Genomic DNA, 25,299 nt, shown 5'->3' with positions numbered 1-25,299 from the left:
TTATCATAGAACAGCTATTAAGACTTGGTTCGGCAAGCTGCAGACGGGCTCAGCTCATGCCAGAGCACCATCTCACATGATTCCACGCACTCTGCCTTCAGGATTGTTAAGGCCTGCCATAGGAGAGACTGATAGGAATCTATGTGTCCATTTTAGGGTTAGATATAGGTATACTATATCTCCAGCAAAGGGTGATTACACCACTTTGCCCCAGCTGTCGTGCAGCCAGTTGTGTCAGATTTAGATGGCCAGCCAGGGGTGGCATAATACCTGCTGCAGCCCCTGGTAGGCCCTGGGTACACCTATGCCCTGAGTTACAGGGTCTGATAAGGTGGCCCAGTACCAATTGGATAATGCACCTAAGGTACACGTGTCAATTTAGTGAGAGAACAGCAAGGCTGTGGGTCTGATTAGCAGGCCCACAGCCAGAGAAGTCGTAAACCAGTGAAGCAAAAAGCAAAAATCTGGGGTGATCATAGGATTGCAGACCCTACTCTCCTACACCTCTCCCTTCCCCAACCGGAGCACGTGGTGGTGACCGACGCGTCCCTCCAGGGCTGGGGAGGCCACATGGGAGAGGCGGAGATCAGAGGCCTCTGGTCTCCGGCGGAGTCCCGGCTCCATATCAACCTTTTGAAGCTGCGGGCGATTCGTCTAGCACTGAAGGCATTCCTCCCCTCTGTCCGAGGGAGTGTAGTGCAGGTGTTCACGGACAACACCACCGCCATGTGGTACTGCAACAAACAGGGCGGGGTGGGGTCGTGGACCCTCTGCCAGGAGGCTCTGCGCCTCTGGCAATGGCTGGAACATCAGGGCGTGACCCTGGTGGTTCAACACCTGGCAGGTTCTCTGAACGCCAGGGCGGACAAACTCAGCTGCCGGTGCATGATGGACACGAATGGCGTCTGAACTCGGACGTGGGGCAAGGTCTCTTTCTGCAGTGGGGAGAGCCTTGGTTAGATCTATTCGCCACCGAAGAGAACGCGCAATGTCATCAGTTCTGCGCGTTGGAGTTTCCAAGGCGGCGCTCGCTCTGAGACGCTTTTTGTCGCGAGTGGAGTTGCGGTCTGTTGTACGCCTTTCCGCCTATACCACTTCTGCCCAGATTGCTGAAGGAGATCAAACGCGACCGGGCCCAAGTCATCCTTGTGGCTCCGGACTGGGCACGAAGGTACTGGTATCCCGAGCTACCCAGTATGTCAGTCGATCCCCCGGTGTGTCTGCCTCTTCAGGAGGACCTTCTGTCCCAGCAGCAGGGGACGGTCCTCCACCCGAACCTGTCCAGTCTCCACCTCTATGCTTGGAGATTGAGCGGCGACAGTTGAGGCCATTTGACTTGCTTCCTGAAGTCTGTAACATCATTCTGGCAGCCAGGCGTCCCTCCACAAAGTCGGTATACGCCTGCAGGTGGAACAGATTTGTGGCATGGTGCACAGGAAAGGCTATGGATCCTCTCTCTGCCCCTCTTTCTGAGGTTCTTCTCTTCCTTCTGTCTCTTGCCCAGCAGGGCTCTGCTCTGGGCACTATCAAGGGCTATCTTTCTGCCCTTTCAGCCTTCTTAAGGCAGCCTGATCAACCATCTTTGTTCAAGTCCCCTATTGTAAATCGATTCCTAAAAGGCATCACACACACATTTCCACCTGTTCCGTTTGTGATGCCTCAGTGGGACTTGAACCTTGTACTTACATTTCTGATGTGCACTCCCTTCGAGCCACTTCATAACTGTCCTCTCCGCCTTCTTACACTGAAGACTGCTTTCCTGGTTGCCATCACCTCTGCCAGGAGAGTGAGTGAGCTCCAGGCCCTCTCTTGTACTCCTCCTTTCCTTTCTGTCCATCCGGACAAGGTTGTGTTGCGTACTAAGCCATCGTTCCTGCCCAAGGTTGTCACAGCCTTCCACATCGGGCAGTCCATCACTTTGCCAACCTTCTTTCCGCCACCGCACCACTCTAAAGAGGAAGAGCGGCTCCACCGTCTGGACCCAAAACGTGCGCTCTCATTCTACTTGGATCGCACACGCCAGTTCCGGGTGGATGACCAACTCTTTGTTGGCTACGTGGGCGCTAAGAAGGGGAAGGCGGTACATAAGAGAACCATCTCCGGATGGATCATCTTGTGTATCTAGGCATGCTACTCCTTGGCTAGAAGGGAGCCCCCTGTTGGATTGCGGGCTCACTCCACCCGAGCCACGGCGACAACAACTGCCCTGGGCCGGGGAGTGCCCTTGCAGGACATTTGCCAGGCAGCTACGTGGGCCTCGCTGCACATGTTTGCAAGACACTATTGCCTGGACAGTCAAGTCCGGAGGGATGGCTTCTTTGCCCGTTCCGTCCTCCAGGACTTTCTGGTTTGATTATTGGTTCGCAGACCCACCACCGGGGTTGGTATTGCTGGGGTATCTATTCTAAGGTAAGGAATCTATCACTAACGGGTCTCTTTCAGATGCACAAGTTACTACTTGTGTAACAATATATCTGTAAGAGACATTAGTTAGTGATAGATTCCTTACCGACCCACCCATCCTCCCCGTTCTGCAAACCGATATCTAGGGTTAAGGTCATCCCCTTTCAGGGCCCTAGTTTCCATGGCACCAGTGTTGGTTTTTAACATGGCTCAGCGCTTCTGGCGCGGAAAAGCTGTGGCTAAGAACGTGGAGGCGGCGTCTAAGTACTCTGACGACTTCATCACGGCGCCGACGACGGACGCGGAGCTGCAGACGACGCCTACCGACGCGCAAGGGTACTGCTACGCAAAACAAATTCCGGATCCAGTATGACGCCTGGGGATATTCTAAGGTAAGGAATCTATCACTAACTAATGTCTCTTACAGATATATCGTTACAGAAGTAGTAACTTGTGCATTACAGGCACCGTGCCGTTTTTCAACCTGTGGAAGACCCATATGTGATACATCTTTTGCTTTGCATATCTACAGACAGTTTGGTATAGCTAAGTGATGTGTGTTTTAAGTCAATATAACCTGTTTAGGGGATTATTTGAACCCCTGACCAAGAAGCAAAATTTTACAGCAAAAGCACACTCTGACAGAATCGCCCTGCAATCATGTAAGGGTACACAGGAATGACTATTCTACAGGAGGTAAGCAATACGTTATTAATAGTTCATACATCCTCTTTTTGTCAAAAATATACAACCTTTATTTATTGAGTCTTCGTGATGAATCAAATTGGTTTCATAGATTTTCATTAGATACAGACAGTCAAAGCAGGTTTTGTGGGCTACTCCTTCCCTGTGTCTTAATCAATTTCGCAAATCCACAATCTTAAACCTGCTCAGTCTTCTTTCAGGGAAAATGTCAACTAGTCGATTTTCATTGAACTTTAATTAGCTCTGCCATTAGTCTCTGTATCAACTCTCAAGGTAAGAAATCACATGGCTCCTGTATTAGGCTGAACACTCATCCAACACTACTGAAAAAAACATAGTCACACATTAAAGGAAATTAAATTTCATCAGGAAGTATTCTAATGTCTCAAAATTACATCTACTCTCTCCCGGTATGAAAGATTTAATCAAAGTAATATTAACTTGATTTCTTGACATTTTCACTGAAAGAAAACTTAGTAGGTTGAAGATTGCTGAATTGGGAAACTGATCAAGATACCTTGATTGTTGTACAATAGTGGGAAATTATTAATTGTGACTGTAGTATAGAGCAATTATATTTGTTTTGTGTATTTTGTCATGGGTGGGATGAGCATGTAGGTATGTACAATGGTTTATTGCCAATTTGCCAATGTATTTGTTTATTTTGTTATAGAACTACTACGGAGGTTTATTGACATATTACTTTTTGGGATTGTTGTCCAACTCTGTGTATTTATTTGTTTATAACCTTCATGAAGTGGTGGTCCCTGAAACGTGTTTGCAGGCTATATCTGTTGGAAATGTATTAAACCAATGTTATTCTTGATGAAGGCTCAATAAATAAAGATTTAATATTTTATACAAAAAGAGGAGTACGTCTGGATATATGAACAATTGGCGACTTATTGCTTTACCTCCTGTGGAACATTTATATACACGACTGCACCTGTTGGGTGTCGGTGTTGGGAGGTTGTAGCATGGGGCTATTAATCCCTTTTGACCCAGAAGTAGTGACCTTCATGGACAGGGATGAGTTTAGAGGTAGGACAATGGTCCAGGGAGAAATACAATGGAGTTGTGGTTTAATTGAACAGTCTGTTTCAGTATCTAGGCTCATCACCTAGAACAAGGGGCCAGATAGATTTTACTGGAACTTGCTTATTGAAGTGACACACCCACATCATCTATTTTGACAGCTATACATTTCAGCCAAAAAAAATGCTGTTGCAATGCTGGTGGTGATAGTCGCAACCTAATGATTTCTGATGCAGCAAAGTCTGGCTCTAGAGAGTTTCTAAATAATGAATGCATGACCTTATTGCTTCTCTGCAAGATGTTTGTGGTATGTCAAATATTATTTCACAGAGCCTATGTATTTTATTTTATCCCATTAGGGTACCTTTGCGGGAATCCTCATTGGCCTAGCCCAGCTAAACTGTTCTGAACTCAAGTTGAAGAGATTGTGCTGTAGACATGGGTAAGACTTCTCTTGCCTTTTGTGTTTCTGAATGTTATTGTCTTTCTTTATCCCGAAGTTTTTAAGGTTCTTCCCTTTAGAGGTGAGATTATCCAAGCTACTCTTCTTCATTGTGGATTCTATAAAGAAGAGTATTACGGAAAACTTTCTTTTTATTATGTCATGTTGTGATATAAACATATACCCACCTACAACCACTTGTCAGCCAGGACAATATAAACTTTTAATAGGAAAAATGAAAACATAAACAATAACTGTCCCATTCTCATCCAGCGTCACCCGCTTCCCATATGTATAATCCATGCTTTAGGTAACCAACAGGACCCTGTGATGTCTTCAGTTTGATTCCTTGATTTTCTTCTTGTACTTGTCCCCTTACATATTTTCCTATTTGAGTTCGCTCATGCCCTGTGATTGGACTCTTCTACTGTGTGGTTTGTAATTCTCAGGACCGTTAGATATTTCGGTCAAGTGTCCTGTTTAAATTATTTTGCCAAGAATGATAGACTAGTTTTCCCTAGTATTTTAAACTCTTTTCCATTTAAAATTGCTATTTGTGGAACTGAGACAGGTGGATTTGTGGGGGGAGCCTCGAATTGTGTCACAATCCATTACTAGGAAGGCCCTGGTTGAGGCTTACAGGGAACATCGGCTGTCCAATCGCATGAGTAACGGTTCAACTGGTCGGCTGACTAATGCTTTTCTTAAAAGTACTTATTGGGCAGAGACCATTTTGGATAGTATTCAACCAGCGTTGGCCCAAAAAATTGTTTTTACAATTTAGATATGAGTGCCTCCCGCTTCGTTCGTTTGTTAAAAACTGGAGGGACCAGGATGCGATTGAATGCCCTGCCTGTGGTGAAGGAGAGGAAACGGAGGTGCATGTTTTCTTCCGCTGCCACTCTTACAGGACACCTAGGCGACGCTGGTTAGTACAAGTATGTAAGAATATGGGCACAAGACACTCAAATTAGGCTTTTAGAATACTCAAAACTGAGTTGCACCCCCCAATTGTCTATTCAGTCTCCCATTATTTATTTTCCATGTAGTGCATAAGAAGGAAGTTTTTGAAGCCCGATCCCGAACGGTTGAACCCAGTATATGGTCCTTCCCCTTTTTTAGAAACAAAATAAGATTTATTATGTACCATGATTGAACAAATGTAATTGTAATTTTATTAACAATGAAGCCTTAGCTTCTGTTTTAATAAGTTATTTTATTATATGTGTCTGGGTCCCTAGTATGGTTTTGTTCTAACAATTGAACAAATTATTTGCACTAGCACTTTATGCCCATTGCTTATGTGTACGGTAATTGAATGGAAGAACTGTATTAATGTTTTTACCAAGTTTTTATCCAAGTTTTTATGTACTGTGGACATTTATATGCTTTTATGGTCAATGTACTGAAATAAAGCTTTTCAAATGAATGAATGAATAAACTCTTTTCCTCTATTCTCCATTGAAATGTTTTCTAATACAGCCTCGGTGCGTCCATTGGGGTGTGGGAGCGTAGCCCCCCGCACGCAGCCGCCCGCAGCTTCCTTGACATTTCTGAACTTTCAAAGACGTCAAGGCGAGTGAACTGACTATCTTGTCAGTCAACATGACGCCAGACCTTCCCACCCCCTTCAGAGTCTGAAGGGGGTGGGACGGTCTGGCGTCATGTTGACTGACATGATTGTCAGTCAGACGTCACAAGGGGCATGCAGCAGCACAAATGCGCATGAGTCGGGACGGAGGGTGAATTTTCGCACCGTGCCCACTCATGCGCATTTGTGTTTTGACTTTTTTGCGCATGCCCATTAGGAGACCGAAGGGCTCCTAAGGGGCATGCTGAGGTGAAGAGTAACCTGTGCCCCAAGCCAGTTCTGGTGCTGCAGCAGCACCAGGATTGGCTGAGAGGGGCTGCCAGTCACGACCAGTGCCATTCGAATCGTGACGTGAAGGCGGCGGCGCCAAGCGGACTACGGAGCAGAGGTGGCGCGGACTCGGAGTGGACTGGCGGTGAGATAATTTTAGTTTTATTATAATTAATTCCCCCCCCCCCCCCCCCCCCCTCCTCCCTCGCGAGCCGCGGCTGCTGCATAGAGGCCCTAAAAAACCTGCGTTTTCTCTCCTGGCCAGAAACCTATGTCCGCCCATTAATTTGCCTATCCTGACAAGGAATCCGACCTGGCTCCTACTGCAGCGCCATGAATTAGTGGGAGATATTAACCAGGGCCGCAAATCCCCGGATGCTGGCGGGATTTCTATGTGCTGGTGAGATTTATATTAGGTGAAATAAGGTCCGGGACTTGGGGTGAAGAGCTGGCTTGCTGTGGCGCTCAGTATTTCCTTAACCTGGTCTTCTCCTCGTCCTTTTCTTTCCTTCAAACCACATATACCACATATTGTTTGAAACACTTTCAGTCTGTTTAAAGCAGCTATGACAATACCGAGGCACCACCGTTTGCACAGTAGCACCCCTGCCACTGTGTGTGGGGGGGTGGTGTGGTCAGTACCCTCTTGTTGTTTATTTGTCGTGTGAATGGGAAGCATAAACCGCAACTAAGCCCCTGCCAACTAAGTTCCATATCTGAAATAACCAGGACCGACCTAGGGCCAGGAATTCCACAACGTGTTAGGATCTCTTGTTTGATTGATCTTTTAGCTAGACCTAGTGTTATTCACATAGGGAGCCTTGGGAGATGAATATTGAGTCAGGTTCCCCTAACACCTCTTTCTAATATCTTTTCACCTTATAGTAGTTGTATAGCAGGTAGAGAAGAGTACCTATACCTCCACAAGGTCTCTAGCAATCCTTATTTTCTGCAATAGATAACTACCCTCAAATTCCACACCTTTTGAATACTCCCCACGCATCGAACTAGAACTGGAAAACTTTTCAGCAATACCTCTGCACCCAGGAGGGTGGCACCTTGCGGCTCTGCACTGATGCCATTCTGCTCTGGAAATGAAGTTTGGGGTCTATATAGGCACTACTTAAGTGCACTGACGTCAGTTCCTTTCTTTCTGTGCCATGAGACACAGATCCAGAGCTCCCTTTGTGTCTCTCAGAGACATTTTATCTGAAACTTCTCCAGTGTGCAAGGGATGTCACCCCAAAAACTAGAGCTTTCGAGCCCTGTAGGGACGCATCGTAAAAAATGTCTGTGACTGATCCCCACCAGGTATGTCTGTGGTGCCTGGGGTTGAACCACGACTTAAAGGTCTGCACTGATGTGTCAATGAACCTTAAGGCCTTTAGGAGACATGAGGTGAAACTCTGTCGCCAAGCATAAGAAGACTCTGCAACAGAGCATCTGTAAGTCGCTCTTCACACCCAAGGTTCATTCCCGGGCTCTTACCTCGCCCCAGAGTAGTCGGAGCCGCTCGAGAGGGCGATCTTCGTTGTGCTCTATGTCATCAGGTAAAGCTAAGAAGAAACACAAGAAATCAAAGTGGGAATCTGCTCCCTTGTGCCACTCGCATTCACCTGAGGAGTCAAGGCGGGGGAGGGGGGCGCCACACTATTTGATCTTGCTCCCAAAGTCAGCCTATTTCAGAGCCATTCCCGTAACTCGTGCTGGCACAGACTGACTTTCTGTGGCTGAATGCAATGCTGCTTCATATGGAAGAGTTACATACAGCCATCCTCCTGCTCTTCATATCCTTACCGACTCCCTCTCGCGTGCTCCACGCCCTACAGAGCAGCAAGACCTTCCTTCTGGAGTGCCGCCGCCGGGTTTGCCTTCAGCTCCAGTTGGACCCTTCGATCCAATCTTGCCTCCGGCTCCACAGTCAACCCTGCTTCTAGCCTGGAGAATTGTTTCAGCTCCAGCATCCTTGATGGTAATGCCAACTCCATCAATTGCATTGGAGGGGGACTCCATCGTTCTCTTCATCGATGCTGGAGGATGGGGTACACATTGTTCTCTCTAATGTCAAGTCGGTGCTAATCTGCCCTCGACTGAAGTCACACCTGAATTCAACCAAGGCGCCTCTTCCACCATTGGACAAACCAGCCAGTCAGGGTAGTCAACCTAATTTGTACTCTATTTGGCACTGATTTTGATAACTATGACCAATTTAACGAGTTTACTCAGCCCTACAATGATGATTATTGGTATGAGAACTTATAGGGTGTTAGTGGCCTCAACGCCTCGTCAGAGATGGCTCTTTTTTGTCTTCTGAACCTGCCACAGAGGAATCTGACTCCTATTCTATGGTTATGCCTAGAGCGGCCGAAATTCTCGATCTTCTATCTCCCCACCAAGGAGGTGAAAGCTGATGTTATTACCAAGGTCCAGCAACCAGGACAGACTTCTGCTGAGCCCCTTCTCCCATTTAATGAGGTACTGATGGACACTTTATCAGGCGCCTGGGCTAGACCTTGCTCTGGGCCCCCTGTCAGCCCACAAATTGCCAGGTGCCATCGTCCTTCTCCGTGTGAACTTGCTTTTTTGTCGCAGCACCTGTCACCCAACAGCCTTGCACTTCAAAATTTCAAAAGACCAAGGCAGAAGACCAGGTCAAGCACTACGGATCCTTTAGTTCTTGATTTTGGATGGTGCAAACTTCTTCCTACACCTGCTACCGATAGGTGTATAGGTCAGAGATATACAAAAACGAAATGGAAGGTGCACACAATTAGAGTCAATAGAAATAGTGTATTAAAGTATCTTCTTCTTTATTCAATAGTATTCATCAGACATAGGCACAGCCAACGCGTTTCGTTCCATTTGCCTTTTAGGAACTTCGTCAGGGCTGTAAAAAGTTACAAACATATATATACATAAATATACATTTAAAATGACACATATGAACAGAAAAATAATCACAATAGACTGAATACAACTGGCCCAAATACACAGACTAACAGAACTTACTATTTACAAAAGACTAGTGACAAAATTTAACGACAAATGACAAAATTACAGATGTTAAAATACAGCAGCTCCACTAACTGCATAGAGTTTATAAAAAAGTGTTATAACACTTATGTGAAGAAACCTTTATACAGAATTATTTACAAACATTTTCAGCATGGGAGGGCTGAAGTAGATTGTTGCTAACAGCATTGAAGTACCTAGAATCAAGAGAACAACCAAATTGCGCAAGCACCCTCTTCAAAGTCCATTCTAAGAGAACATTGCTGTAGGATAGTAGTATTTTTTCCAAGGTTATTACACCAACATCAACCAATGGTTCAATAGGAGTTTCAAAGTATGGATCCAAAACCAAATCTTGTGCTTCAAGTTCTTTATTGATCAAACATGTTAAAAGTTTCCCAGCTTTACACTGCCGACACGTGTTTCGCCCTCTCCAGGGCTTTTTCAAGGCTATCTTAGTTGGTCTATACTTGTCTGGCGTCGGAAAGGTCTATGAATCGAAAGGATAAAGGTATGAAGCGTCGATATGTGAGAATCCTATTGGGTGTCTTGATCACAGCGAGCTATTCCAGATGTGGGTTCCATCTATGATATTTCATGATATCCCCTCGTTGAGTATTGTAAGAACATGTGGAAATTAGTGGAACTATGTCTTGGTAAGGTGGTGCGACTCGCTGGGTGGAGAATAGTCTTGTCTTACTAGAGTAGAGATGTTAGCAGACCTTGATAAGTCTTCTGTTCGTTTTCCTCGGCCCGAGTCTCCACTGCAAGTTGCATTGCTCAAACACCCCTGGTGGTGGGTGTATTATCAAGTTCTCAGTGCACCTCTTTTGATACCTTACGTATAACGTACCCAGTGAGAATAACTTTAACATTAGGTGCGGACGTTTTCTCTTATGAGAAACACTACCACCAAGTTTGTTGTATAGCATTGAAGTACCTGTTCATGAAAAACAAGTTTAATAGGTAATCTTTAGAAGAGGGATATGCTTTTTGAAGAAAGGAAGATCACATTACCAAGTTTACTTGTTTGGGATTCATCTAAAGGTGTTAGTGTAATTCACAGTTTGTAAATCAGAACACAGTGGCTTTTACGTAATTCACAGTTTGTAAATCAGAACACAGTGGCTTTTGCGTATCAAAAACCATCGGTTTGGATGGCATAGTTGGCGCAAAGATATCCCAACTATTCAGTAAGTAATGTAAACTTACCGAGTTAATGTAGTTTGAGCTGTCACCAATTTTGGACAGAGAGGTAAGGATCAGTGGCGACTACCAATTGCGGGTCAGATAACCTAAAGTGGAAAACAAGCGTAATTCAAATTTATGAAGTAAAAAGAAGATGTATAATAAAATCATCGCTTTACATGCTTTGGAGAAGTATACCGTCAGCAATTATTATTAATATACAGTCGGGTAAGTGTTGAGGGTTCTATTGTACCCGAAGGCGATTAAAAGTTTTATAGGTGCATGCACCTAGCATGATATAATATAATAGAGAAATGAGAAAAATATTACATAGATCCCATTTTCTGTCCTAGTTTGCATAGCATACTGCATATATAAGTATACCTTTAGGCTTGTGAGGATGATGCCCACACAGGGCGAACTTAGGTTATTCCAACTGGTATCTTAAGGTCATATTCGAAGTTCACCAAGACTGTTAAAGAGGTAAGGGAATAAGAATCCACAATAAGTGATGAGGAAGAACAAGAATTCTAAAGATACAACCACAGCCAGACCAGTGAGAAACTGAGTTTTTTTTTTACAGTATTGTGCGACACCTCATCTATTGTACTTTTAACTTTGACAAAAATTCCCCACATGGGGTAAATTTTCCACCTTACTTGTATATTTAGTACCATTCCACCAGTGTATACTAGTGATGTGGTTCATAAATTATACTCATAGGTCTCACGTATATATGGCAAGATCCCAAATATCAGATCCTTACCTAGAGTCAAGGTCACGATCAGGTAATGTATACGGTTGAATCTTTCTTCCACAGAAATTCTATAACGTAGAAAAATAATAAAAAATATAAAAAAGCCCAAGGAGTAAGGCAGGACCATTATAAGTCCCACTGGCTGATTACAAACAAACAAATAATCAAGTATACTTGCATTCAAGGGGGCCTAGTACCAGCTGTATATGAATTTCTCAATAGTTATTAAGACAGCCAAAGGGGGCGAAATTATTTGAGGAACCAATATTTACTCAGCCAATTTGTTATTTACAATATACCGGGGCTATATTAAGTATGTCGAACCACATAAGTCTTTAACATATATTCCCTTTTGCATGATCAAAATCAAAGGGTAGGCTTTTCACAATTTCCAGGTTACTACACATCAATTCGAATATTGCGAACAAAGAAACCAATATATCTCAGTGGCCATATATTAACTGCCTGGAATAACTAACATTTTAAAAACTCAAGTTATATCTGAGTTAGTACCTAGTGGTTCCCGTCAAGAAAATCCCTTCGGTCCCCGCAATGTCGTTCTCCAAGGTGGAGGAGTTGTGTAGACGTAACCGCCACCAGTCCGCAATGTAGCTCGGTGTTCGTGGCAATAACCACAGAGCACCTAAGACCAGAGACAGAAATGCGATTATAATGAGCACTCCATCCAATATTCTAAAACGATAATTGATGATTGAGTAGAATATCACGTAATTAACCGTAATCCACCCATTCAAACATATAGCGTTTTTGCACCGCAACACAGCGGGCAACCAATTAAAGCGGAATACTGCGCAGATAAAATTATAACCCTCCATTTTCAGCCCGTAGAATTCCTACCTGTAGTAGGGTGCTCGTGCTCTGCAGTCCCGCTACGAGTGGCGTCCCGAAGTAAACACCTGGTCGCCATCGGGCTTAATATGCGGAAGTAAACAGAGATGATCCCTCCCACTTCCGTATCGCGCCCGCCCCTTAGGTACCTATCACGTGTTAGGGCCCAGTGTGGCTTCTAAATAAGGGTCGCGCCATTCTTTAAAAAGAGGCAGAATGATATAGATCGAAGAACTTTGAAATGTAATGTGATCAAGTTAGCCCCTGGTTCAAAAACGCGCCATTGTAAGGAGTATAGATAGAGAAATTGGTGATGTGATACATATTAGCTCCGTGTGGGGCCCGCCTTATTGAATAAGAGTCACTTGTTACTTCCAAATATATACCGCGCCACAAAATGCAAATTAATAATAAAAAAACGATAAAGATTTGAATTATAGTGCGACTGTGTAAGACCCCTGATTTATAAGCCACATCATTGTAGGAAATGTCGATGATGTGAAAAAATAAAATTAGTAATGTGATACAACTAGTAGATGTATTAGAGAAGACTTAATATATATGAGACAATCTCTGTATTGCAAAGAAAATAATAAGGTTATTTGGCATTTGTAATACAAATAAATTGGGTGTTCTTGGAACATGGAGAGTATTGCTCTCTTGGGATTGTAAACAAGGGGGGATGATTTATCTACTTAAGCCACAAAAGTGTGGAACACCGGCTAAATAAGCCAATGAGTAAGTCAATGGGTAAGCTTTTAGTAGGAAGGGGTTCAGACCTCTCACATTGGTCCATGCCCACCCCAAGCAGTCGAATATACAGATTAGTACATCATGCCATGTTTGATACCATAGGTAATCCTAGGGTTACTTTGTAATAACTGGATCATAAGTCAATATGAGAATAGTTTGAATTGCAACATGTAGTCATCTCGATTAGTAACATGATTTTGAACATCCAGAATATTTTTGTAATCCATGATTAGTTTATATAGAACAGAACCCATTAGAAATGAAATGAAATAAGAAGAAACAAACACCATCTTTGTAAACATAATAGGTCTATATACAACAGACTCCTTTCTGGATGAGTGAAAGACAGGTACATACCTACTAAAACCCATTAGGAAGACACTGCTGATCAATCATCCCCCCTTGTTTACAATCCCAAGAGAGCAATACTCTCCATGTTCCAAGAACACCCAATTTATTTGTATTACAAATGCCAAATAACCTTATTATTTTCTTTGCAATACAGAGATTGTCTCATATATATTAAGTCTTCTCTAATACATCTACTAGTTGTATCACATTACTAATTTTATTTTTTCACATCATCGACATTTCCTACAATGATGTGGCTTATAAATCAGGGGTCTTACACAGTCGCACTATAATTCAAATCTTTATTGTTTTTTTATTATTAATTTGCATTTTGTGGCGCGGTATATATTTGGAAGTAACAAGTGACTCTTATTCAATAAGGCGGGCCCAACACGGAGCTAATATGTATCACATCACCAATTTCTCTATCTATACTCCTTACAATGGCGCGGTTCTTGAACCAGGGGCTAACTTGATCACATTACATTTCAAAGTTCTTCGATCTATATCATTCTGCCTCTTTTTAAAGAATGGCGCGACCCTTATTTAGAAGCCACACTGGGCCCTAACACGTGATAGGTACCTAAGGGGCGGGCGCGATACGGAAGTGGGAGGGATCATCTCTGTTTACTTCCGCATATTAAGCCCGATGGCGACCAGGTGTTTACTTCGGGACGCCACTCGTAGCGGGACTGCGGAGCACGAGCACCCTACTACAGGTAGGAATTCTACGGGCTGAAAATGGAGGGTTATAATTTTATCTGCGCGGTATTCCGCTTTAATTGGTTGCCCGCTGTGTTGCGGTGCAAAAATGCTATATGTTTGAATGGGTGGATTACGGTTAATTACGTGATATTCTACTCAATCATCAATTATCGTTTTAGAATATTGGATGGAGTGCTCATTATAATCGCATTTCTGTCTCTGGTCTTAGGTGCTCTGTGGTTATTGCCACGAACACCGAGCTACATTGCGGACTGGTGGCGGTTACGTCTACACAACTCCTCCACCTTGGAGAACGACATTGCGGGGATCGAAGGGATTTTCTTGACGGGAACCACTCAGATATAACTTGAGTTTTTAAAATGTTAGTTATTCCAGGCAGTTAATATATGGCCACAGAGATATATTGGTTTCTTTGTTCGCATTATTTGAATTGATGTGTAGTAACCTGGAAATTGTGAAAAGCCTACCCTTTGATTTTGATCATGCAAAAGGGAATATGTGTTAAAGACTTATGTGGTTCGACATACTTAATATAGCCCCGGTATATTGTAAATAACAAATTGGCTGAGTAAATATTGGTTCCTCAAATAATTTCGCCCCCTTTGGCTGTCTTAATAACTATCGAGAAATTCATATACAGCTGGTACTAGGCCCCCTTAAATGCAAGTATACTTGGTTATTTGTTTGTTTGTAATCAGCCAGTGGGACTTATAATGGTCCTGCCTTACTCCTTGGGCTTTTTTATATTTTTTATTATTTTTCTACGTTATAGAATTTCTGTGGAAGAAAGATTCAACCTTATACATTACCTGATCGTGACCTTGACTCTAGGTAAGGATCTGATATTTGGGATCTTGCCATATATACGTGAGACCTATGAGTATAATTTATGAACCACATCACTAGTATACACTGGTGGAATGGTACTAAATATACAAGTAAGGTGGAAAATTTACCCCATGTGGGGAATTTTTGTCAAAGTTAAAAGTACAATAGATGAGGTGTCGCACAATACTGTAAAAAAAAAACTCAGTTTCTCACTGGTCTGGCTGTGGTTGTATCTTTAGAATTCTTGTTCTTCCTCATCACTTATTGTGGATTCTTATTCCCTTACCTCTTTAACAGTCTTGGTGAACTTCGAATATGACCTTAAGATACCAGTTGGAATAACCTAAGTTCGCCCTGTGTGGGCATCATCCTCACAAGCCTAAAGGTATACTTATATATGCAGTATGCTATGCAAACTAGGACAGAAAATGGGATCTATGTAATATTTTTCTCATTTCTCTATTATATTATATCATGCTAGGTGCATGCACCTATAAAACTTTTAATCGCCTTCGGGTACAATAGAACCCTCAACACTTACCCGACTGTATATTAATAATAATTGCTGAAGGTATACTTCTCCAAAGCATGTAAAGCGATGATTTTATTATACATCTTCTTTTTACTTCATAAATTTGAATTACGCTTGTGTTCCACTTTAGGTTATCTGACCCGCAATTGGTAGTCGCCACTGATCCTTACCTCTCTGTCCAAAATTGGTGACAGCTCAAACTACATTAACTCGGTAAGTTTACATTACTTACTGAATAGTTGGGATATCTTTGCGCCAACTATGCCATCCAAACCGATGGTTTTTGATACGCAAAAGCCACTGTGTTCTGATTTACAAACTGTGAATTACGTAAAAGCCACTGTGTTCTGATTTACAAACTGTGAATTACACTAACACCTTTAGATGAATCCCAACAAGTAAACTTGGTAATGTGATCTTCCTTTCTTCAAAAAGCATATCCCTCTTCTAAAAATTACCTATTAAACTTGTTTTTCATGAACAGGTACTTCAATGCTGTTAGCAACAATCTACTTCAGCCCTCCCATGCTGAAAATGTTTGTAAATAATTCTGTATAAAGATTTCTTCACATAAGTGTTATAACACTTTTTTATAAACTCTATGCAGTTAGTGGAGCTGCTGTATTTTAACATCTGTAATTTTGTCATTTGTCGTTAAATTTTGTCACTAATCTTTTGTAAATAGTAAGTTCTGTTAGTCTGTGTATTTGGGCCAGTTGTATTCAGTCTATTGTGATTATTTTTCTGTTCATATGTGTCATTTTAAATGTATAATCTGAAAGAGACACGTTAGTGATAGATTCCTTACCCTAGAATATCCCCAGGCGTCAGACTGGATCCGGAAAGTTTTGCGTAGCAGTACCCTTGCGCGTCGGCAGGCGTCGTCTGCGGCTCCGCGTTCGTCGTAGGCGTCGTGGGCGCCGTGATGACGTCGTCGGAGTACTTAGACGCCGCCTCCACGTGCTGACGTCAGTTCTTCTTTTTTCCGCGCCAGCCAGCGCAGATCTGGAAAGAGCAGTTCCCTAGTCACTTTTTGACCAAACTTTTTGATCTTTTGATCTATTTCGAAGTCTTACGACTCCGACGGTGCCGTTAGGGATGCCCGGCTTCAAGCATTGCGACGAGTGCGACCGTACCATGTCGGTCACGGATCCCCACCGCTTGTGCCTGATGTGTTTGGGCGTCGACAATGACGACGAGGCCTGCTCCGACTGTCGGGCCCTCTCGAGGAAGGCCAGGCAGGAGCGGTCCCGCAGGCGACTCGAGATCCGGCAGTCGGCCCCGCGCCGTGTGAGGTCCCGGTCCCACGGGAGGTCGAGGGACAGGTCGCGGGGACGGAGCCGTCACAGCTCTGGGAGTCGGCGCCACTCCTCCGGGTCCAAGTCGTCAGGTAAGAAGCATAAGAAGTCGAAGAGACATCATCGCTCTTCTAACTCCCCCCGACGCTCGCGCGACGCGGCCGGGGGTTCGGGTGACACCGCCCACGCGGCTCCTCGCGAGTCGCGGGCGCCACGTTCGGCCCCATACCCCCGGTCCCTGGGCTGAACGCGACGCCGGAGGAGATCGAGCGCTTCCTCATGGCCATGAGGTCCCTTTCTCCTCCGACGGGTTCCGCGGCGCCTTCGGGCCCAGTGAACCCGTCTGGGGGCCCTAGTGGGTCGGGGGCTACGACCCCGACGCCGTCGGGTGCTCCGGCCTCGACGCCGCCGGCGCCTTCAGGCCTGGCGCCGCAGGGCTCCACGATCCAGACGCCGCCGCTGCCCTCGGGCTCGGCGCCGCAGGGTACAGCGGTCCCGGCGTCGTCTGTGCCTTCGGGCCCGGCGCCGCAGGACGCCGCTGGGCCCTCGTCGGGCGATGGATCGTCACTGGTGGACCTTACGACCCCACCGGCGTCGGTCCGTGTGGTGTCCCCTCTGGCGCCGTCTTCGAGCGGCGCCGTCCCCGATGCCTCCTCTCACTGGGTTCCGACGTCGGGTCGACGCCTATCGGCGCCGATCTCGACGCCGTTCGGAGGATTTCAATTCGATGAACCCAACCCACTCACTTCTGACCCTGAATCTCAGGAGTGGAGGATGAGGAGAATTGGGAGGGGTCTGAGGACCCTCTGACAAGGGAATGTCAGTCTAACATGGACTGGACAGGAGACCTTGGGGAGGCCAGTGGCTTGGACACCTCTCCAGACACTGGATTCGTCTCTCCTGCATCTGTGGCTTCAGAGGAGGGTGCGACATATAGTGTGGTGTTGATGAGGGCTGCTAAGGCCTTGGGCCTTGAGCTCCCCGTCGCGGCCGTGAGGACTAACCTCCTCACTGAGGTCCTTAAGCCGCAGTCATGCTCCATGGAGCCTCTGCTGCGGTTTAATGAGGCCTTGACGGACGTTCTTTTGGGCACTTGGTCCAGGCCCGCTACAGGTTCGCCTGTAGATAGGAACGTGGCCAGACGCCACCGCCCGGCCCCGGGCGACCCATGTTTCCTGTCCACCCACCCCACCCCCGAGAGTCTGGTTATCCAGGCCTCTAACTCCCAGACCGCCTTCCCGACGGCTCCCCCCGATCGGGAATCCAAGAGGTACGAGGCCTATGGCAAGAAGGTTTTCTCGTCCCTTAGCTGTGGACTGCGGTCTTCCAACACCGCATGCCTCTTGGGCCGTTACACCCACTCTCTGTGGGAAACGGTGGCGGACGTGCTGCCAGAGTGTCCGTTGGAGGTACGGGCCAAACTCGGCCAAGCCCTACTGGAAGGCCGGGACGCAGCGAAGTATTCCATCAGGTGCGGGCTGGATACTACTGACTCTCTGGGCAGAGCGATGGCTACGACGGTGGCGATACGACGCCACGCCTGGCTGAGATCCGCCAACTTCTCGGCAGACGTCCAGAATACACTCATGGACATGCCGTTCGATGGCCGTCGCCTCTTTGGCGACAAGGCAGACAGCGCGCTTGAGCGCTTTAAGGACTCCAGGGCTACGGCCAAGTCCTTGGGCCTTTCGGCCCCGCGACAGCAAGCGTCTGCTTTTCGCTCCTTTCGTGGCCAAGGAAGGGGCGTCCCCACACGCGGCGGCGGCCGTGGAAACCGCCACGGAGGCGGTCGGGGACACAGGCGGAGTCAGTCCACACCTGCCCCCGCAGCATCCGCCTCTAAACCCTCCTAGTCCGTGCTTCTCGGCCCATGTGACGCCAGTGGGAGGCAGGGTTCGCCATCACCACTCTCACTGGCGCACTGTCACTTCGGACAGGTGGGTGCTGCAGATCGTCCGGAGGGGCTACTCCCTCCCCTTCGAGACGACCCCTCAAGCCATGCCACCGCAACACCACCGCGTATCGGGGGATCACTTGCGGCTCCTGCAGCAGGAAGTGTCGGCCCTCTTGGCCAAGAGGGCCATCGAGCGCGTTCCTGGGCCAGAAGTAGGACGTGGTTGCTACTCCCACTACTTCCTGGTACCCAAGAAGGGCAAAGGGGGCCTACGCCCTATCTTGGATCTAAGGAACGTCAACGGCTTCCTCCGGAAGGAGAAGTTCAAAATGCTGACACTGGCTCAGGTCTTGGCTGCCCTAGACCCGGGAGACTGGATGGTAGCGTTGGACTTGCAGGACGCATATTTCCACATCCCCGTCCTGCCGGCCCACCGGCGTTACCTGCGGTTCACGGTTGGCCACAAGCACTTTTAGTTCACCGTGCTCCCCTTCGGCCTTACCAGCGCCCCACGGGTGTTCACGAAGGTGATGGCGGTGGTCGCTGCTCACCTGCGCAGGTTAGGGGCGTCAGTCTTCCCCTACCTAGACGACTGGTTGTTGAAGGCGGGCTCGCCCCAGGCAGTCGTCAGCCACCTCCAGACTACGGCGGATCTCCTGCACCTGCTAGGATTTTCCATCAATGTGCCGAAGTCACACCTGTGCCCCTCTCAGAAGCTCCTTTTCATCGGAGCGGTTCTCGACTCGGCGCAGTTTCGGGTTTACCCGCCCAAACAGCGGGTCCGGGATATACAGGCTCTGATTCCGGTCTTTCGGCCTTCATCCCGGGTTTCGGTCAGGTTGACGCTGCGGCTTCTGGGGCTGATGGCCTCCTGCATCCTTCTGGTGCATCACGCACGGTGGCGGATGCGGGCTCTGCAGTGGGACCTGAAGTTTCAGTGGGCCCAGCACCGGGGCAACCTGTCCGACCATGTCCTGATCTCGGAGGGCACTGCGAGACAGCTGCAGTGGTAGCTCACGGACCGCGATTGGGTCAACGGCAGATCCCTCTCCCTTCCCCAACCGGAGCACGTAGTTGTGACGGACCCGTCCCTCCAGGTCTGGGGGGCACATGGGAAAGGCGGAGATCAGAGGCCTCTGGTCTCCGGCGGAGTCCCGGCTCCATATAAACCTATTGGAGCTGCGGGCGATTCGTCTGGCACTGAAGGCATTCCTCCCGTCTGTCCAAGGGAGTGCAGTGCAGGTGTTCACGGACAACACTACCGCCATGTGGTACTGCAACAAACAGGGTGGGGTGGGGTCGTGGACCCTTTGTCAGGAGGCTCTGCGCCTCTGGCAATGGCTGGAACATCAGGGTGTGACTCTGGTGGTTCAACACCTGGCAGGTTCTCTGAACGCCAGGGCGGACGAACTCAGCCGTCGGTGCTCGATGGATCACGAATGGCGTCTGAACTCGGACTTGGCGCAAGGACTCTTTCTGCGATGGGGAGAGCCTTGGTTAGATCTATTCGCCACCGAAGAGAACGCGCAATGTCATTAGTTCTGCGCGTTGGAATTTCCAAGGCGGCACTCGCTAGGAGACGCTTTTCGTCGCGAGTGGAGTTGCGGTCTGTTGTACGCCTTTCCTCCTATACCACTTCTGCCCAGAGTGCTGAAGAAGATCAAGCGCGACCGGGCACAAGTCATCCTTGTAGCTCCGGACTGGGCACGAAGGTACTGGTATCCCGAGCTACTCAGTATGTCAGTCGATCCCCCGGTTCGTCTGCCTCTTCAGGAGGACATACTGTCGCAGCAGCAGGGGATGGTCCTCCACCCGAACCTGTCCAGTCTCCACCTCCATGCTTGGAGATTGAGCGGCGACAGTTGAGGCCATTTGACTTGCCTCCTGAAGTTTGCAACATCATTCTGGCAGCCAGGCGCCCCTCCACAAAGTCGGTATACGCCTGCAGGTGGAACAGATTTGTGGCATGGTGCACAGCAAAGGCTGTGGATCCCCTTCATGCCCCTCTTTCTGAAGTTCTCCTCTTTCTTCTCTCTCTTGCCCAGCAGGGCTCTGCTCTGGGCACTATCAAGGGCTATCTTTCGGCTCTTTCAGCCTTTCTGAGGCTGCCTGGCCAACCTTCTTTGTTCAAATCCCCTATCGTTAATCGGTTCCTGAAGGGCATCACTCATACCTTTCCTCCTGTTCCCTTCGTGATGCCTCAGTGGGATTTGAACCTGGTTCTCACGTTCTTGATGTGCGCTCCCTTTGAGCCACTTCATAACTGTCCACTTCGCCTTCTTTCTTTGAAGACTGCCTTCCTGGTAGCCATCACCTCTGCCAGGAGAGTGAGTGAGCTCCAGGCCCTCTCTTGTAAGCCTCCTTTCCTGTCAGTCCATCCGGACAAGGTTGTTTTGAGGACTAGGCCCTCTTTCTTGCCAAAGGTGGTCACGGCCTTCCACATTGGGCAGACCATCACTTTTCCCACCTTCTTTCCGCCTCCGCACCCCTCGAGAGAGAGGAGGAGAGGCTCCACCGTCTGGACCCAAAACGTGCGCTCTCGTTCTATCTGGATCACACACGCCAGTTCCGGGTGGATGATCAACTGTTTGTTGGGTACGCGGGCGCTAAGAAAGGGAAAGCGGTGCACAAGAGGACCATCTCTCGATGGATTATCATGTGCATTCAGGCGTGTTACTCCTTGGCTAAGAAGGAACCACCTGTTGGGCTGCGGGCTCATTCCACTCGAGCCACGGCCACTACAACTGCCTTGGGCCGAGGTGTGCCCTTGCAAGACATTTGCCAGGCAGCTACGTGGGCCTCGTTGCACGCGTTTGCTAGGCACTACTGCCTGGACAGTCAAGTCCGGAGTTACGGCTACTTTGGCCGCTCTGTTCTCCAGGACTTTCTGGTGTAAATATTGGTTCGCAGACCCACCACCACGGGGATGGTATTGCTGGGGTATCTATTCTAAGGTAAGGAATCTATCACTAATGTGTCTCTTTCAGATGCACAAGTTACTACTTGTGTAACGATATATCTGTAAGAGACATTAGTTAGTGATAGATTCCTTACCGACCCACCCATCCTCCCCGTTCTGCGAACCGATTTCTAGGGTTAAAGTCATCACCTTTCAGGGCCCTAGATTCTTGGCACCAGTGTCGGTTTTTGTCATGGCTCTGCGCTTCTGGCGCGGAAAAGCTGTGGCTAAGAACTGACGTCAGCACGCGGAGGCGGCGTCTAAGTACTCCGACGACGTCATCACGGCGCCCACGACGCCTACGACGATCGCGGAGCCGCAGACGACGCCTGCCGACGCGCAAGGGTACTGCTACGCGAAACTTTCCGGATCCAGTCTGACGCCTGGGGATATTCTAAGGTAAGGAATCTATCACTAACTAATGTCTCTTACAGATATATCGTTACACAAGTAGTAACTTGTGCTTTATGTATATATATATGTTTGTAACTTTTTACAGCCCTGACGAAGTTCCTAAAAGGCAAATGGAACGAAACGCGTTGGCTGTGCCTATGTCTGATGAATACTATTGAATAAAGAAGAAGATACTTTAATACACTATTTCTATTGACTCTAATTGTGTGCACCTTCCATTTCGTTTTTGATTAGCCTTGCACTTCAAGCCTTCATAAGTTGGTCTAACCCTAACACGTTTCCTACCACTCCAGTGACAGGCATTCTAAGTGAGTGGAAATGTTCAGCAGGCTAGTATTTTTCTCTACCAGTCAGGGCCTCCACTCTGTCAACGCTAGTTGCTTGTTGGGGCGCTTCTTCTATGTACTTTGGAATTCAGTGGCAAAAGACTCCCTGGTGTGCCTGATGACTTTCACTCTGTCCTGGCTCAAGCAAGTCTTTCTTGCCTTGGTATGCCCCCACTTTTTTCTGAACTGCTGATGTGCTTTGATTGAGTGTGCCCTGGGTTCCTTCCAACCACATACCCAGGGCCTGTGTTCCCTCCCTAAAACTGTGCTGAAACTAAAAACCCAATTGGCATCTCTGGCCACCTGTCAGCCCCTAGTAAATGGTACCCTAGGTACCCAGGGCATGGTGACCAGAGAAGACCCCTGAGGGCTGCAGCACTTATTGTGACACCCTCAGGGGCCCTGTACCCTGGCACCCACACACTGCCTTTGCAGGCTGAGTGCCTAAGTACAGAACTAAACCAAGAGTCGACTTGGCACAAATCCCTGTGGGCCATGACCACAGAACCCACTGCCCTAGCATACTTCAGTCACCCTTCTAGCTGGATGCCCTATGCCAGAGGTGTGGGCACAGGGCCATTCCTGGGCACTGTAAGTGCAGTGATGCCATTAAGAGTATATGTTGCTGGGAGGTTGTCATTACGAACTCCACAGCACCATAATGGCTACACTGAAGACTGACAAGTTTGGTACCAAACTTCTCAGCACATTAAACAAGCACTGATGCCAGTGTGGGATTTAATGAACAATGCACCAGAGGGGGTCTTAGAGATACCCTCTGAAAACCTAACCTACAATCCACGTCTGGGCTGAGTGGCTGCAGAGGCTGCCACACAGCAGACATGTTGCTGGACCCCTGGGTGTAGAGCCCCCGCTCTCCTGGGCCTGCAACAATGCATATCCTGGGCGAGGTGCTAGGTCTCCTCCCCCAGGATGGTCATGGGGAAGCTTAAAAGGCATGCCGCCTATGTGAGCTTTTCCAGATCATTTGCTGTGCCCAGCAACTGGCCCCCACCAGTTCTAACCCCCACTCTGGCAGGAAGACTGGCGGGAAAAACTACGTCAGGAAGGGCGGTGTGCCAGCCTGTGACAACCCCACCCCTCAGGTGGGAAGATTAGGTGAAGCACGACCCCGGGCTCCGGCCATCTTGTAGATGGGGAGCCCTGCCCAATCCCAGCTAGGCTCCTGCCCCCCTACCACAGGAAAGGAGCAGGCCAGGGGGTATACTCACCCCAGGACAGGGACCCATTGGTCCCTGTCCATGCCCTACCTGTAACACCCTAAATTCAGTATTTAGGGGCTCCCTGACCCTTCCTTCCTCAGATCCCGATAAGAAAAGAAGAAAGAAGATCAAGAAGAAGCTGCTGACAACAGGACGACAACAACTGACTTGGCCCCAGCCCTACCGTCCTGTCGATCCTGGAACCTGCTCCTGCCTAATCCCGGCGACTCCTGCGGACAGCAACCTTGGGACACCCAGAGGACCTGCCTGCCTTGACCCTCTTAAAGACTGGGACTCCCATCAGCAGAGGCTCTTCTGCAACAATCCACCTGGTGCCAACCAGGAAGCTCCCGACCAGCCCACTCTGCACCCGCCGAGCCCGGGCTGGGCCCAACCGAACGAGGACCACGAGGACGTCCCCCCGGCGACTGGGACCCGAAGTCCAGTGCCCAAAGACCCTCCTCGACAAACCAGCCGACGCCTGCACACTCAGACCCAGGGGCCACCCCAACCGCGCCAGCCGAGGGTAAGCTTTTCCGACACCCAAAGACACCCCGGTGCCCTACAGCCCCCTGTGCCTCCCTTTGGGGTACCTACCTGTGCTCCAAGATCCCAATTTACCTCTCAAAGTGCTGGTCACCGACGGCTCAAGAGCACCCTGCATCCAGCCGCCCGAGTGCCGCTGGCTGTGCCACCTTTGTCCTACCCTACTTCCCCCCCCTTGCCCTGAGCAAGTGACCAGGAGCCCCGCTCCCACAGCCGCGTGGCCTGCTAGCCAGCAGCCACCAACCGAAGGCCCCCTTTCCCCCATTGGATATCATTGGGCCTACCTACCTCTACACCCGGCCGGCCCTGCGCTGCTGGGGTGGAGCCGACTGTACTTACCTGACCCTGGTGGACCCCTGAGTCTATACCCAGAACCTTAACCTCCCCAGCCAAGTACTCACCTGGAAACCGGTAACTCACTTTCCTGCCGTTAGATAACATTGACCCATTTTGACTCGAAAATTTTCTAAGTGTGAAGTTTTGAAAACTGCAAATATTCACATATATTTAACCGAAGTCCGAATTCCGAAATACTCACCTGCAAGTAGGTGAGAAACCAGTACTGTACCTTGCAGCCCAGTACTGAACCGCAAAAGTAATCCTTACTGGGTTTACTAGTAATCTGTATTTTTTTCCCTAGGAACCCATTGTCTGCTTTTCTATGAAATTTCTTCTGTCTACTTTTGAAAACTTGAAATCTTCTTTAAAAATCGTACGAAATACTGAAACGCAATTACCTACCTGTTTTAAGTTCAGATCCCAGTGCTTGCCCTAGAAGCCCAGAACTGGATTACAAAAGTAACGCAATCATACTTTACCTGCAACCTGATTTTTTTCCCATTGAATAACATTGCCAGATTGTCATTGAAAAGTTTCTAAGTGTGGACTTTTAAAACAGCTTTTTATTCATGAAAATTTAGCACAGTAACTAAAACGTTTTTGTTAATCTGGTTTCAGCTTAGACCCCAGGACTGAATCTAGGATCTAGTCCTGGAACTACTAAAGTAATCTATACTGTAATCAACTGTACTTTTAAGGTAACAATCCAATGAGCTCAATGCTAAAATGTGCCTAGACTTGAGTTGCCTTCAGCAACTACTGTACCTATTGTGTTCACCAACGGTATTGCTTCCTTACAAAGTAATTACATGAGAGTTCTCATATCTAGCAAAGTATATTTTTATGCCTGTTGGTTCT

General features: G+C 47.7%; 1 protein-coding gene across 1 annotated transcript in view; it reads left to right on the top strand.

Moving 5' to 3' along the window:
• Positions 1-25,299, top strand: part of ATG2A (autophagy related 2A) — a 2,120,972-nt gene that overhangs the window by 1,851,670 nt on the left and 244,003 nt on the right. Inside the window, exon 27 of the mRNA XM_086939522.1 lies at positions 4,503-4,585. Coding sequence (XP_086795648.1) covers positions 4,503-4,585 — 83 coding nt within the window. The remainder of the gene's footprint in view (positions 1-4,502; positions 4,586-25,299) is intronic.

Source organism: Lissotriton vulgaris, chromosome 9 (genome assembly GCF_964263255.1).
Source record: "Lissotriton vulgaris chromosome 9, aLisVul1.2, whole genome shotgun sequence".
NCBI lineage: Eukaryota > Metazoa > Chordata > Amphibia > Caudata > Salamandridae > Lissotriton > Lissotriton vulgaris.
Note: the sequence above shows the minus strand (reverse complement) of the source record. Positions and strands in the feature narration are given on the sequence as shown.